The sequence below is a fragment of the Pteropus vampyrus genome, unplaced genomic scaffold (genome assembly GCF_000151845.1).
Source record: "Pteropus vampyrus isolate Shadow unplaced genomic scaffold, Pvam_2.0 Scaffold723, whole genome shotgun sequence".
NCBI lineage: Eukaryota > Metazoa > Chordata > Mammalia > Chiroptera > Pteropodidae > Pteropus > Pteropus vampyrus.
Window position 1 is genome coordinate 130,303 of NW_011889504.1, and position 14,262 is coordinate 144,564.

The window sequence follows — 14,262 nt, forward strand, 5'->3', positions numbered from 1 at the left end:
ATCCTCATGTTTTCATTTGTCTATAACATCAAATGACCAACAGGAACTAATCTCAATTGAAGAGCAGTGATCCAAGGGCAGGAGGTTATTTGGTTTTATATTTGTTGGTAATAAATGGCCATTGATTTCAATAACACATTCTAGTTCTAAAAAGATCTGCAAACTAACATCACATCTACTGCTTTTGGAAATACAACATTCTAAGATTAAAATCAGTTTTAGTGCTAAGCTTGGAACCAGACTGCCAGTTGGAAGGGAACTGATAAAGTCATAACTATCAGCAAATTTGAAGATTTGACTGTATGTATTTATCTAGCTGAGCACTAGACTCATCTTTCATAGAAAGCTGAGATTTCTTGGTGAAAAGGTATATTTAGACCATGAAGGGTAGTAAAATTTTGTTGTAGTTTGAGTTCTGATTCTATAACTTAATTATTTTTGTAAATTTGAGAAAATCCCTTATTCTCTAAAACTAGTTACTCTCATACATAGTAAAAGAAACATGTTTTTTTTCCTTTGAATAATTTTTTTTTGCCATAAACATAGGTTTTGCATTTTTTTTTCTCTTGTGAACTGGGCATGCGATTCCTTAAAAAAGAGTAGATCTCAACACATATTTGTTGAAAAATTATGGACTGCTTTTCCTGATGTTCCTTATTTTTATCTTTTCTAGTCTTTTATTACTGAAGGTACACATAGGAACTTTTAGAGTTTTATTTCAACCGTGCCTTGTATGTTCTTCTTCTAATTGTCTTTAAATGAGTACTGTACTGGGATGTTGACTGAGCCAATATGTACAAAGATGATATATCAAAAGAGATTATTATCAATTTAAATTTAAACAGAGATTAATAATGTATAGTATCCTTGTTAAAATAAATTGCAAATATCTTTTTAAAACTATACGTTATTGCACTTAGGTTACTTGCATATCTTGGCTATTATATACAATACTGCAGTGAACATTGGGGTGAATATGTCTTTTCTAATTAGTGTTTTGGTTTTCTTTGGATAAATACCCAGAAGTGCAAATGCCGGATCATCAGGTACTTATCTTTTAAATTTTTTGAGAAACCTCCAAATGGTTTTTAGACATTGTGGTCCATATATACAATGGAATATTACTCAGCCATAAAAAATAAAATCATACTATTTACAATAACATGGATGAACCTAGAGGGTATTACGCTGAGTGAAATCAGTCAGACAGAGAAAGAATACCATATGATCTCACTTATATGTAGAATCCAAAGAACAAAATAAATGAACAAACAAAACAGAAAGAGACTTAGATACAGAGAATATTTTGATGATTGTCAGATTGGAGGGGAGCTTAGGGGAGTGGGTGAAAATGGTGAAGGTATTAAGAAGTACAAATTGGCAGTTACAAAATAGTCACAGGGATGTGAAGTAAAGCATAAGGAATACAGTCAATAATATTGTAATAACTATGTATAATACCAGGTGGATACTAGACTAATCAGGAAGTTCACTTTGTAAATTCTATAAATGTCTAACCACTATGCTGTACACCTAAGGGTAATGTAAAATAATATTGAATGTCAACTCTGATCAAAAAATAAAAATACAAAACTACTTTATTATGACAAAGAACCATAAGAACAGTTTGTTAAAACAAAAAAATCAATTAACTAGTTGATTGCTTTACATAAATAATTACTGACAAGTGATAAGAGGAACCCTAGTATTTCAAAGCCTCTAAAGTGGCCCATACACAGAGCTTTAATAATATTAATATCTGTGTTATATGCTGACAATATCATACAAGAATAAAATTGGGAAGCATTTCAGTTGACAACTTTCTTTTTTATTCTCTACTTTTTCTAACATCTTTTTTCCTCTTCTTATTCCATCTCCTTTTCTCTGTCCTACCTCTTCTCTTTCTCCTCCCAATTCTCAGTTAATTCATGATCTTTCAACTACTTTTTTCATAAATCATTTTAGTCCTAGAGTTGGATGACCTCTGATAGCAGGTAGACATAGCTCTGGAGAATTGAGTTTGTCAAAGTAAACAATTCTTTTATTTTGATTGTTTCTGTTTTGTTTGTTTATTTTGATGAGTCATCTTCACCAAAGTGAATAATAGCAGGGATATAGCAATCTTGAAGTGTCTACATACTGACAATTTCTAATACATTCACCCATTTTATGATGTGCTATATCACACTGAGAGAGAACTATGAAATAGCATTATAAAAAAATATATATCACAATTACTTCTTGACTAAAAGTGTTGCAATTCAAGGAAAATTAAATATTTAAAGAAGAAGGTAAAATCTGTTATGTGCTGATGGTAAGACAAAGTAATATGTGTTGTCAAAATTTAGAGAAAGAAGAGATTGATTTATTATTTTTAAAATATTTTTTGTTTTTAAATTATAGTTGCCATATAACATTATATTAGTTTCAGGTGCACTACATAATGATTAGACATTTATATAACTTATGAAATGATCACATCAATAAATCTAGTACCCATTTGACACCATACATAATTATTAAAATATTATTGACTATATCCCTTGTGCTATAGTTTACATTCCCATGACTATTTTGTAACTACCAATTTGTACGTCTTAATCCCTTCCCCTTTTTCATCCACACTTTCATCCCCCATCCAATTTGGCAATCTTCAAAATGTTTTCTGTATCTATGAGTTTGTTTCTGTTTTGTTTGTTTATTTTATTCTTTAGATTCCACAAGTAAGTGATATCATATGGTGTTTATCTTTGTATGATTTACTCCACTCAGCATAACTTTCAGGTTTATCCCTGTTGTAGCAGATGACAAGATTTTATTCTTTTTTATGGCTAATATTCTATTGCATATATGTATTACCTCTTCTTTATTCAACAGTCTATTGGTTTTTTTATTTGGCAGGAAATGGGAAAACTTTTTAGAAGTCTTCAGAAAGATGCTGGTGAGATCAGGAAATTAAGTGATGAATAGGATTTGATAAAGGTTGTATTCAAGGAAGTTTGGTTTAGATAAAAAGAAAACTGCACAACTAAATGTATGGAGAAAGAAAAGCATGGATATCTCTCGGAAGACTGTATTTAAGTTGTTATAAGAAAAAAAGTTATTGTAATGAAAAAAATCAGCCAGGTAAATTAATAACAAATTGATTGTTGTTCAGTAGTTTATGGAGGACATTTAAAAAGATTACCTAGAGAGTAATTTGATTATAGATATGTTTTAAAATTATTGTGGTTTGAAGAATAAGGAGACTTGACAGTCAGGAGAAGAGGTATTGAAGTCTTTGAATTGAGTGTAATAATAGATTTGGAAGGGAGCGACATGTCTGAAAGATATTGATAGTTTAATATGGTTGGGCCAAAGAACTAATTAAATATAGAAAGAAACAAAATCAAAAGTGGCCTCAAGAGTATAAGACTTAATGTTTGTGGCAATGAAGTGGTGATGGTAGAAATAACAAAATGGTAAGAGATGTGCGCTGAGTTTAGTTTTGGCATGATAAATTAGAAGTGTTGGCAGGATATCTGGTGAATGTGTTTAAGATTTTGCTGAACTTTACATACTTGTGACTATTTTGTAAGTACAAATTCATACTTTTTAATTTCTTCACTTATTTTCATCTTACTCCCTAACCCCTCCCATTTGGCAACCATTAGTTTGTTCTCTGTATCTATGTGTTTATTGTTTTGTTTGTTCATTTATTATTTTTAGATTCCACATATAAATGAAATAATGTGGTATTTGTCTTTGTCTGACTTATTTTACTTAGCATATAGTCAATACTATTGTAATAACTATGTATAGTGTTGGGGAGTACTAAACTTATCGGGGGGATCACATTTATATGTTATATAAATGTCCAACCAGTATGATGTACACATGAAACTAATAAGATGTTCCATGTCAACTGTAAGAGAAAAAACGTTGTGGAAAATACAGAAATGAGCTCAGAAGAGGCCAGACAGATCCATATATTGTTGTGAAAGATTGAACTCATGGATTCAGGACCAATTTCATTAATGCTGTCATACAGCATCCTTGTTTACAGTGCCTCATGATTGGTTTAACACCCTGATGTTACTATTTTGAAACTTCTAATGATTTTGAACACAGGGACCCATATCTTCATTTGCCATGCAAAATATGTGGTTGCTCCTACAAGAGCTATTAAAGAGACAAAGAGGAAATATAGACAGGAAAAGAGGGTCTACGCGAGACACTTTGGGGAAATGGTTTCACTGACAAGTCAGTAACTACACAGAGATCAAGAAATATGGAGGCTCGTTGTCTCAGGAAATTCCAAATGATGGGCTTTAAATTCTTGGGTGAGAATTGTAATTGTGTAGACATGAAGCAATTTTTAAATAGTGGAGTGAAATGATCAACATTTATTTATCGAACAAGTGTAAGACTTGAAAATTGTAAGATTTTAAAAACTGAATTAGCAGTTTATTATAAAATAATATAAGAGAAACAGATCACCATTCAAATTGAAGAGAGGTTCTATGCCCTCTCCAAAGGTGCCACTTCCCCATCTTCTCCATAATTTCCCTGACCTGAAAGCTCAAGATGTTTTAAAAGCCATGTGGGTCTGCTAATATGTAGGAAAAAGGATGAATAGGAAAGAGGCAATTCTAAAATAAAAGGCTCATAACTGGGCATAAGATTTAACAGGTGCCCTATGTTTTTCTCCTACCACACAACAGCTGCAACAGACAAGGCTGAGAAATGGTCAAGCAAAATGGCACATCCACTACAGACTTCATTCTCTTGGGCCTCTTCCCTGAGTTCCAATATACCAGCCTCCTGGTCTACCTCATCCTCCTGGCCTACCTTGTTGCCCTCACAGGGAACGCCATCCTCCTCCTCCTAATCTGTGTGGATGCCCACTTGCATACCCCAATGTATTTCTTGCTCAGTCAGCTCTCCCTCATTGACTTATTCTACATCTCCAGCTCAGTTCCTAATATGGTCTTCAACCACGTCTCAGGAAAGCACAGCATCTCCCTCATTGGCTGTGGTGTCCAGATGTTCTTCTGCCTGGCCCTAGGTGGTGCCGAGTGTCTCCTCCTGACCCTTATGTCCTATGATAGAGTTGTGGCTGTTTGTGATCCCCTGCGCTACACAGTCATCATGAACCCAAAGGTTTGCTGGCTAATGGCAGTGGCACCGTGGACTGGGGGTGCTGCAAATTCACTCATCCAAACTATTTACACCATGCATTTCCCTGTATGTGGTCTGAGGGAAATAAATCACTTTTTTTGTGAGATGCCTGCCATCTTGAAGCTCTCCTGTGAGGACACCTCAGAGTATGAGATGGTGGTGTTCATGGTAAGTATCATATTCATCCTCATCCCTTTTAGTCTCATAATGGCATCCTACATTCGGATCTTCCTCACCGTGCTCAGGATGAACTCACCCGAGGGGAGGAACAAGGCCCTGGCCACGTGTTCTTCTCACCTGACTGTGGTGAGTCTCTACCTGGGGACAGGCATCGTGGTGTACATGACACCTGGCTCCTCCCACACCCCAGCATTGGATCAAGGTCTCTCTGTGTTCTACATCGTCCTCACCCCCATGCTGAACCCCCTCATCTATAGCCTGAGGAACAAGGAGGTGCTGGGGTCTCTGAGGAAGGTCCTAAAGAAAAATCTCATATTAAAATAGTTTAAGAAATATCCCTGTCCTAAAGATCTAAAACCAGTTGCATGTGAAAAATCAAAGCCCTGGCTTGTATCTTTCTTCAAGTATACAGAATTTCTGTTTATGAAAAAAATTGTTTTAGGAACAGGTTGTTGAACCCCAGTCACCTTATTGTGTTTGAAACAAAGGGATTGAGTTCAGCAAAGAGTTGTTTTTATATTAATGTTAGGAGAAAATGGCTTGGGTGGCATATAATGAAAGCATATAAATGAAAATGGCATATAAATGAAAGCGTAGATATTCATTTTCTAATTCACTCACAAGCAAGACACATAGAAACAGAGAAAGCTGTGACTGCTTATTCCAGTTTATAACTGGGTATCAATCTGGTCTGAGGGGAAAACAAAACAGGAGACAAGGGCATTCATTTTTTTCCAGGAAAAATGTTTATTCTTGGTTGAGGGTTTTTTTTGTTTGTTTGTTTGTTTGTTTTGATTTGAAAAAAACCATATTTATTACTTTAGCAATCATTAAATAACAAATTATCTTTTACTTTTTTTCCTATTTTTTGTTCAAGCCAATAAAATTGTATTCTGATCTCCACTTACATTAGAATTAGAACAGTTTTGTTGACATCCTTCCTAGAGCTTGACTCTATTACTCCTCTGACCTCATCTATTTTTCACACTTTCCCTCCACTCCTGCCAAATGGACACAGGATGCACTAAGTGTGTAACACTATCTCACTTCTTTCTGCTTTGTGCCCTTAGTCTAGAATGCTCTTCCCCTCACCTCCTTTTAATCTGCATTTAAAACTCCAGGCCACTAAATCTAAAATCTTAATACTTCTCCAATACTTTTACATCTCTATTTCCTGACAATTTTATTCTTCTTAGTAATTATTACCACCTAAAATAGCATTGATGGTTTAGGTATTATGTTTATCTGTGCCTCTACCACAAAGCAAGCCCCACCAGGCCCAGGATTTTTGTTTTGTTTTGTTCACTTCTGTATTCCCAGTGCCTAAAAAAGAGTGTGACACATAGTCTGCACTGTATAAATGTATATTAAATGAATGATTAAATATCTGTTATAGACTCAGCCATTTCCAGATATACTAGAACTTGGCTTTAAAAGGGTGGATATTTACTTTCAGTGCAATTTTGCTACTGTTCCGGGCAGTAGGACATCACATGACAATCTTCAGTCTGAACATGAAGTGAATTCTCATTCTTAATGTGTAGACTGCTCCCAAGTCCCACCCCACATTGGTACCACAGTGTTATGGAAACGTAAATTGGTCAAAACATGCCCGTAATCCTGAGGTAAAGGATAGGTGTAACCAATATATTTTTGAGAAAGAAGATTTGAGGAGAGATAAATTGCCCATTCTATTTCACCTTTTATGGAAAAATGTTCAGGGTGATGATGGGGGAGAGACAGAGGAGAGATAAGCAGAGCAGTGTTGCATTAGTAGATTGTACCTTGGAAGGATCTTGTGGATCTAACAATATTACAAAGAAACTGTGTCTTGCTTTGCAGGGAAAAAATTGGCAGTATTTCTTTAAGACCCCAGAGAGAATAAGTATTAGTAAAAGTAATGCTTTTTGCTGTAAAAGATACTCCACTCAAATCCTGTTGTCTTAACACATTAAAATTTTATATTTTGTTCATAAAAGTTCAATGTGTAGGAAGTAGGTGGGGGGCGCGGTCCTGTCCTTTGCAGTGATGCAGACTGACAGAGGCTCTCTATCCCCAGCATGTTACTGCTGATATTAGTGGGGCATTGATGGAGCACAGAGTGAGAGGTGATAGTGTCACACCTACTGTATCCCATTTGTAAGAACTTATGCCACACCTTACTGAAAAGGAAACTGGGAACGATCATCTAACTCTGCCCCAAGAGGAAAAGAAAACAGGTTTACAGAGCCCTCAGCCAATGGCTTTGTATGTGTCTTGGCACATGTAGCCAATAACACAGTCACTGGCCTGGCATAACAGTAAAGCAACAGAATAACATGTACACTCTCGAGTGTTGAATGCAGCTTCTAAAGGGGACATGGCCACAGGAACAAGGTGCAATGGAGGAAATTACATAAACTACCAAAAAACATTTTTATACCCAGTCAGCAACCAGATTGTATTTCAACCAATTCATTCATTTCCCATGGGGGAAAAAAAAATTAAGATGTCAATCAATGTTTGCTTTTCCTCAACTATGCTCTCATTTCACAAAAATAATTTTAAAAGATGTTATTTGTAGACAGCATCACAGTAATACTCTGTCTTATCCTTGATGTATTTATCAGCTGAGAAAGTTGCAAACCTGATCTATTTAGAACCCAAATGACATCTAACATGTGGCTCTCTGGAATAGTGACTTGATAGCAAACACTAACCGTGTTAATTGCCAGGCTTAAATAAAGACAATGAGGACTAAGATCTATTTATCGCCTAAGCTATTGTTATTTTTAAAGATTTATCATTCCTGGAAACAGTTTTAAAAATTTTTAAACTTTATTAAATTTATTGTGGTGATATTGGTTAATAAAATTATATAGGTTTCAGGTGTACAATTCTATAACACGTTGTATGTATTGTGCATTGTGTTAACCACCCAAACTCAAATCTCCTTCTGTCACCATATACTTGACCCCCTTTACCTGTGTCTATCTTCTCACCCTCCCCCCACTTTCTACTTGGTCACCAATAAACTGCTGTCTGTGTCTATGAGTTTTTGATTGCCTTGTTTGTTGCTTTCAGTTTTGTACATGTGAGTAAAATCATACAGTTCTCAATTTTTTCTGTCTGACATTTTTGCTTAGCATGATAATCTCAAGATCCATTCATGTTGTTGCAAATAATAGTACTTCATCTTTTCTTAGGGCTGAGTAATATTCCATTGTATATATGTACCATATGTCCTTTATCCGTCATCTATCGAAGGACAGTTTGATTGTTTCCATGTCTTGGCCATGGTGTGAATGATGCTGCTATGAACATTAAGTACATATATTTTTTACGAATAAATGTTTTCAAATTTTAGTGATAGATATCCAGAAGAAGGATTGCTGGGTCATATGGCAATTCTATTTTTATTTTTTTGAGGAACCTCCATACTGTTTTCCACAGTGGCTATACAAATTTACCTTCCCAACAGCAGTGTATGTGGGTTCCTTTATTCCCATACTTCTCTCCAGCACTTGTTACTACTTGTTCTATTAATGATAGCCATTCTAACGTGTGTGAGATGGTATTTCATTGTGGTTTTGATTTGCATTTCCCTAATAGCTAGTGAAGTTGAGCATATTTTCATATGTCAGTTGGTCATTTGTATGTCTTCTTGGGAGAAGTGTCTGTTCAAGTCCTCTGACATTTTTTTTTTGGCTTTATTGAAATACAATAGAAAATTAGTTGCTTGTATTTAATTGTACAGTTCGATGATTTTTTTCAATTATAATTGGCATACAATAATATATTAGTTTCAGTTGTACAGCATAGTGATTATAGATCTATATAACTCACAAAGTGATCACCCACTAAATCTAGTACACTTCTTTCTCCTTACATATTTATTACAACATGAACTATTTCCTTATGCTACACTTTATATTTCCATGTCTACTTTGTAACTACCTATTGTACTTCTTAATCCCTTTGCCCTTTTTCACCATCCACTCAACCACCCTCCCATCTAGTAGCCATCAAAATATTCTCTGTATCTATGAGTTATTTTTATTTTTTTGTTGTCATTGTTTATTTTATTTTTTAGATTCCACGTGTACATAAATCATGCAATATTTATCTCTCTAGCTGACTTATTTTGTTCAGCGTAATACCCTCTAGATCCATCAAGGCAATATCATTTTCCATCCCCCTCTTAGATTGTGTCTTTTAATCTGAAGTGAGCCTCTCTTAGGCAGCATATGTAGGGGTCTTGATTTCTTATTCATTCAGCTACTCTATCTTTTGGTTGGAGCACTTAATTCATTTCCATTCGAGGTACTTATTGATAGAAATGTAGTTATTACCATTCTTTATTCCTGTTTTTGATACATGTTTTTTCTTCTTAAAGAAGTCACTCCAACATTTCCTGTAATACTGGCTTGATGTTGATGAATTCTTTTAGTTTATTTTTTTTGTCTGAAAAGCTCTTTATCTGTCCTTTCACTCTAAATGATAGCTTTGCTGGATAAAATATTTTTGGTTGTAAATCCTGGGTCTTCATCACGTGGAATATTTTGTGCTAAACTCTTCTGTCCTGAATAGTTTCTTTTGAGGAATCCACTGCTAGTCTTATAAATGCTTCCTTGTAGGTAACTAATTGGTTTTCTCTTGCTGCTTTTAAGATTCTCTCCTTTGTATCTAACCCTTGGCATTTTAATTATGATGTGTCTTGATGTGGCCTCATTGAGTTAATTTTTGGGGGACTCTCTGAGCTTCCTGGGGTTGTATGTCTATTTCCTTCAAGAGATTAGGAAAGTTTTCCATCATTATATCTTCAAATAGCTCATGAACTTCTTATTTTCCTTCAGGTACCCCTATGACACAGATATTTATACATTTAATTGTGTCCCATAGGTTTCTTAAACTATTATTATAGTCTTGGCTTCTTTTTTCGTGTTGGTCTCATTGAATGTCCTTGGTTTCCCCATCCTCTATATTGGTGGTTCTATCCTCTTCTTTATCTATTCTGTTGATTCCCTCTAATATCCTCTTCATCTCAGATAATGTATTCTTCATTTCTGACTGGTTCTCTTTTATAATTTCCATTTCCATTTTTATGGTTTTAACCTCTTCGTTAAAGTTCTCACTGAGTTCATCTACTCTTCCCCTAAGTTCATTGAGCATCTTAATAATCAGTGTTTTGAACTCTGAATCTGTTAGATTGCTTGATTCTATTATTCTTGGATCTCTGTTATGTTCTCTCAGATGGTTTCTGCTTCTTTGTCTTCCCATTCGGCTGCCTTTCTGTGTCTGTTTCTAAGTACTAAGCAAAGCTCCTAAGCCTCCCAGTCTTATTAGCGTGGCTTTGTGTAGTAGGTGTCCAGCAGCACAGACCTGAGAGAGGTTCAGCTACAAGCCAAATTTAGCCCCAGCCTGTGCCTCTCCAGGGCCACCTGTTAAGATTCGGCAAGCAATCAACAGATACTGTACTTATAATTGCCTCAAGAAGCCATGCCAGAAACTGAGGTCAGCTGCCACTAATGTGGGCCTTGGTGCTGCTTAGCAAGTGGCACAGGACTTGCAAAGGACACAATCATATGTAGCTTGGGCAGTGCTGCGATTTGAGGGTGGCGAAGTTTCCTGTAGTCTTCTAGGTGGAGCAACCTCTGTCATCTTGCCTCCATACACTGTAAACAATGCTGCAATGAATATACGGATTCACATGTCCTTTTGAATTTGAAGTAGTGTTTTGGATTTTTTGGATAAAAACCCAGAAGTGGGATTATTGAGTTATTCTTTGTCTCTTGTTATAGCCTGTATTCTAAAATCTATTTTATCTGGTATAAGTATTGCTACCATAGCAGTTTGTTTTGTTTTTATTTTCATGAAATATCTTTTTTTCCCCGATCTCTTTCCTTTCAGGCTGTGTGTGTCTTTCAATCTGAAATGAATCTCTTGAAGGCAACATATGTAAGGTCTTGTATCCTTACCCATTCAACCACCCTATTTTTTGCTTGGAGGATTTAATCCATTTACATCTAATGTAATTGTTGATAGATCTGTAGTTATTGCCATTTTATTATTTGTATTTTTTATCTTACCTTTTTCTTCTTAAAAAAGTCTCTCTATCCTTTCCTATAATACTGGATTGGTGTTGATGAACTCCTTTAGGTTTTTCTTGTCTGGGAAGCTTTTTATCTGTCCTTAGATTCTAAATGATGGCTTTGCTGGGTAGAATAATCTTGGTTGTAGGTCTCTGCTTTTCATCACTTTGAGTGTTTCATGCCAATATCTTCTGGCTGCAAATCTTGACAAATCAGCTGACAGTCGTATGAAAAACCCCAGTAGGTAACTAATTACTTTTCTCTTGCTGCTTTTAAGATTCTTTGTTTTTAACCTTTGGCATTTTAATGATGTTGTGTCTTGGTGTGGGCCTCTTTGGGTTCCTCTTGTTTGGGACTCTATGCTTCCTTGATTCATGTGTCTATTTCCTTCACCAAATTAGGAGAGTTTTCCATTACTATTTCTTGAAATAAATGTTCAGTTTTTTGCTCTCTCTTTTCTCCTGGTATTTGTATGATGCAAATGTTGTTATGCTTGGTATTGTTTTAGAGGTTCTTTAAACTATCCCCATGTTTTGAATTATTTTTGCTATTGTTGTTCTCATTGGGTGTTTTTCAATACCTTATCTTCTAAACTGCTGATTCTATCTTCTGTTTCATTTAACTGTTAATTCCTCCTAAGTTACTCCTCATTTCCATTATTTTATTCTTCATTTATGACTGGTTTTTATGTTTTCTGTCTCTATTTTTATGTTTTCTAGCTCTTTGCTAAAGTTCTCACTGAGTTCCTCTACTCTTCCCCTAAGTTCATTGAGCACCCTTATAACCAGTGTTTTGAACTCTACGTCTGCTATGTTTCTTGTCTCCATTTTGTTGAGTTCTTTTTCTGGAGCTTTGTTGTGTTATTTGATTTAAGACTTGTTTCTTTGTATCCCTTTTTTTTTCTGCCTCCCTGATTTTGTTTCTACATGTTAAGTAGGGCTGCTATGTCTTCCTATCTTAGTATAATGGCCTTATGTATTAGGTGTCCTGTGGGGCCCAGTGGTGCAGTCCTTCTGGTCACCTGAGCCGGATGCTCCAGTATATCTCTTGTGTTGGTTGTGTGTACTCTTCTGTTGTCACTGAGCCTTTATTGCTGTTTACTCATTACTGGGAAGTATTGACCCTTAAGCTGATTGGTTGTGAAGACTAGCTGTGACTACAGTGGCAGAGCTGTTGTGCAGGGACTGACCCTACAGAGCAGGATGCACATTAGCAAGACACTGGTGCCTGCCCAGGCAGCCCTTTGGATGTGTTGTTCTTGGATACAGCCCCGAATGGTGATCCTCTTGGATTGAAGCTGGCCACCGGGTAGGCTGGCCCCGGAGCCTCCTGGAAGGGGCCTTACCAGAGGCCAAGTTCAGTTGCAGACTGTGCCCTATCCAAGTCCACCTGGAAAAAATCACCAAGAAACTCACAGATGGTCATCACCTGCACTGGGCTTGAAGGTGTTTTGAAAGGTTAAGTTGTGAATAGAGGAGAGTTGCCACTAGTGCTGGGCTTGGGGCTGCTCAGCAAGAGGTACAGGGCACACTGAGGCCAGACGTTGCTTGTTTGGGTTTTGTGAACCTTTGAGAGTTGTCAAGAAAGTCTGCAGCATGAGCCAAGATAGGCCATTTGTATGGAAAATCCATTGGAAATGGCTTGGTTGGCCCAAAAGTTGGGTGAGGGAATTATCATGGAAGGGCAATCAGTATTGTCCTGGTTTATAAAGACTTAGATATGGTGACCGCCAGTGTCTGCATGCTGTGTGGGGGGAGGGCTCAACACTTTTGTATGGGAGAATGCTGCCCCTCCAGCCCTTGCCCTGAAGCTAGACAACTTAGTTTCTCCCCAAATGCCCATGGCATCTTTTGAGGTGCTGCCTCAGAGCTGGAGTTCTGAGTGAGTGAGTTCATCAGTGGGCCCTTTAAGGTAAATGTTTGGGACTCCATGACCCTCCATCTTACAGCCTCAATCCCTTCTTGTTTTCACAAGCAGAAGTTGTGGGGACTTCTCTTCCTGGCACTGGAACCCTGGCTGGGGATCCCTCTGAAGGGCTGAGACTCCTTGCTATTTCAGAGGACCTCTATAGCCAAGATATCCCTCCCAATTTTAAACTGCCACATCCAGGCATGGGGCTACCCAATTCCAAATCTCCACCCCTCCTACCCTCCTATCAACCTCAAGATGGCCTCTTCTGTGTGTCCCCAGTTGCAGGACTTCTGTTAAGCTAGACTTCAGATAACTCCCAGTTATGGTTGTTCTGTAGTCAGTTGTAATTTTGATGTGGTTGTGAGAGGAGGCCAATACAGTGTTTACCTACTCTGCCATTTTGACTGAAAACCCCAACATCACTTTTATCTTTGATAATTTTCCCTTGTATCACCTCCACTCACCATCATCCCATCTACTAATCTGGGTGTAAATGGTAATTATAGATTTTTTATATCATAGTTCATAATTTCTACTCTGGTAACACTTACAATTCTATGTTTGTAATTGTATTAATTTATTAATTTTTTCTTTGACATAATTAGGTATTATATTTTGTTAACCATGGTTATCTCCAGGTTACTGATAATTATAAATGATCAATCACTCTTTGTTGATATAAATCACACAGTGTCTCTCAGTATTTAGAATTCCAAATGATGTTTAGCCACACCATTAAATGGGAATTACATTTACCAAGATCACTATTAATTTTTCCATTGTCACCACAGTTTTTGGTTATCATATTACTTGATCAATAAAATTGAAATGATTGACCCTTGATGCTCTTTTTTCCCATTATAGTTGGAATTCTATATTATTTTATATTAGTTTCAGGTGTACAGCATAACGGTGATTCTCAATGCCCTTTAAAATGATT

The 14,262-nt window shown here is 36.4% G+C and overlaps 1 protein-coding gene across 1 annotated transcript; it reads left to right on the forward strand.

Annotated features, from left to right (window-relative positions):
• The first annotated feature begins 4,725 nt into the window (after window positions 1-4,725).
• On the forward strand, window positions 4,726-5,664 carry LOC105309346 (olfactory receptor 2T27-like). The gene has a single exon (XM_011385472.1). The coding sequence runs from the start codon at window positions 4,726-4,728 to the stop codon at window positions 5,662-5,664; it is 939 nt and encodes a 312-aa protein (XP_011383774.1).
• The last annotated feature ends 8,598 nt before the right edge of the window (window positions 5,665-14,262 follow it).

Excerpts from the sequence above, each read along its gene's own strand:
- LOC105309346 (XM_011385472.1), top strand. The coding sequence starts at position 4,726 with ATGGTCAAGCAAAATGGCACATCCACTACAGACTTCATTCTCTTGGGC.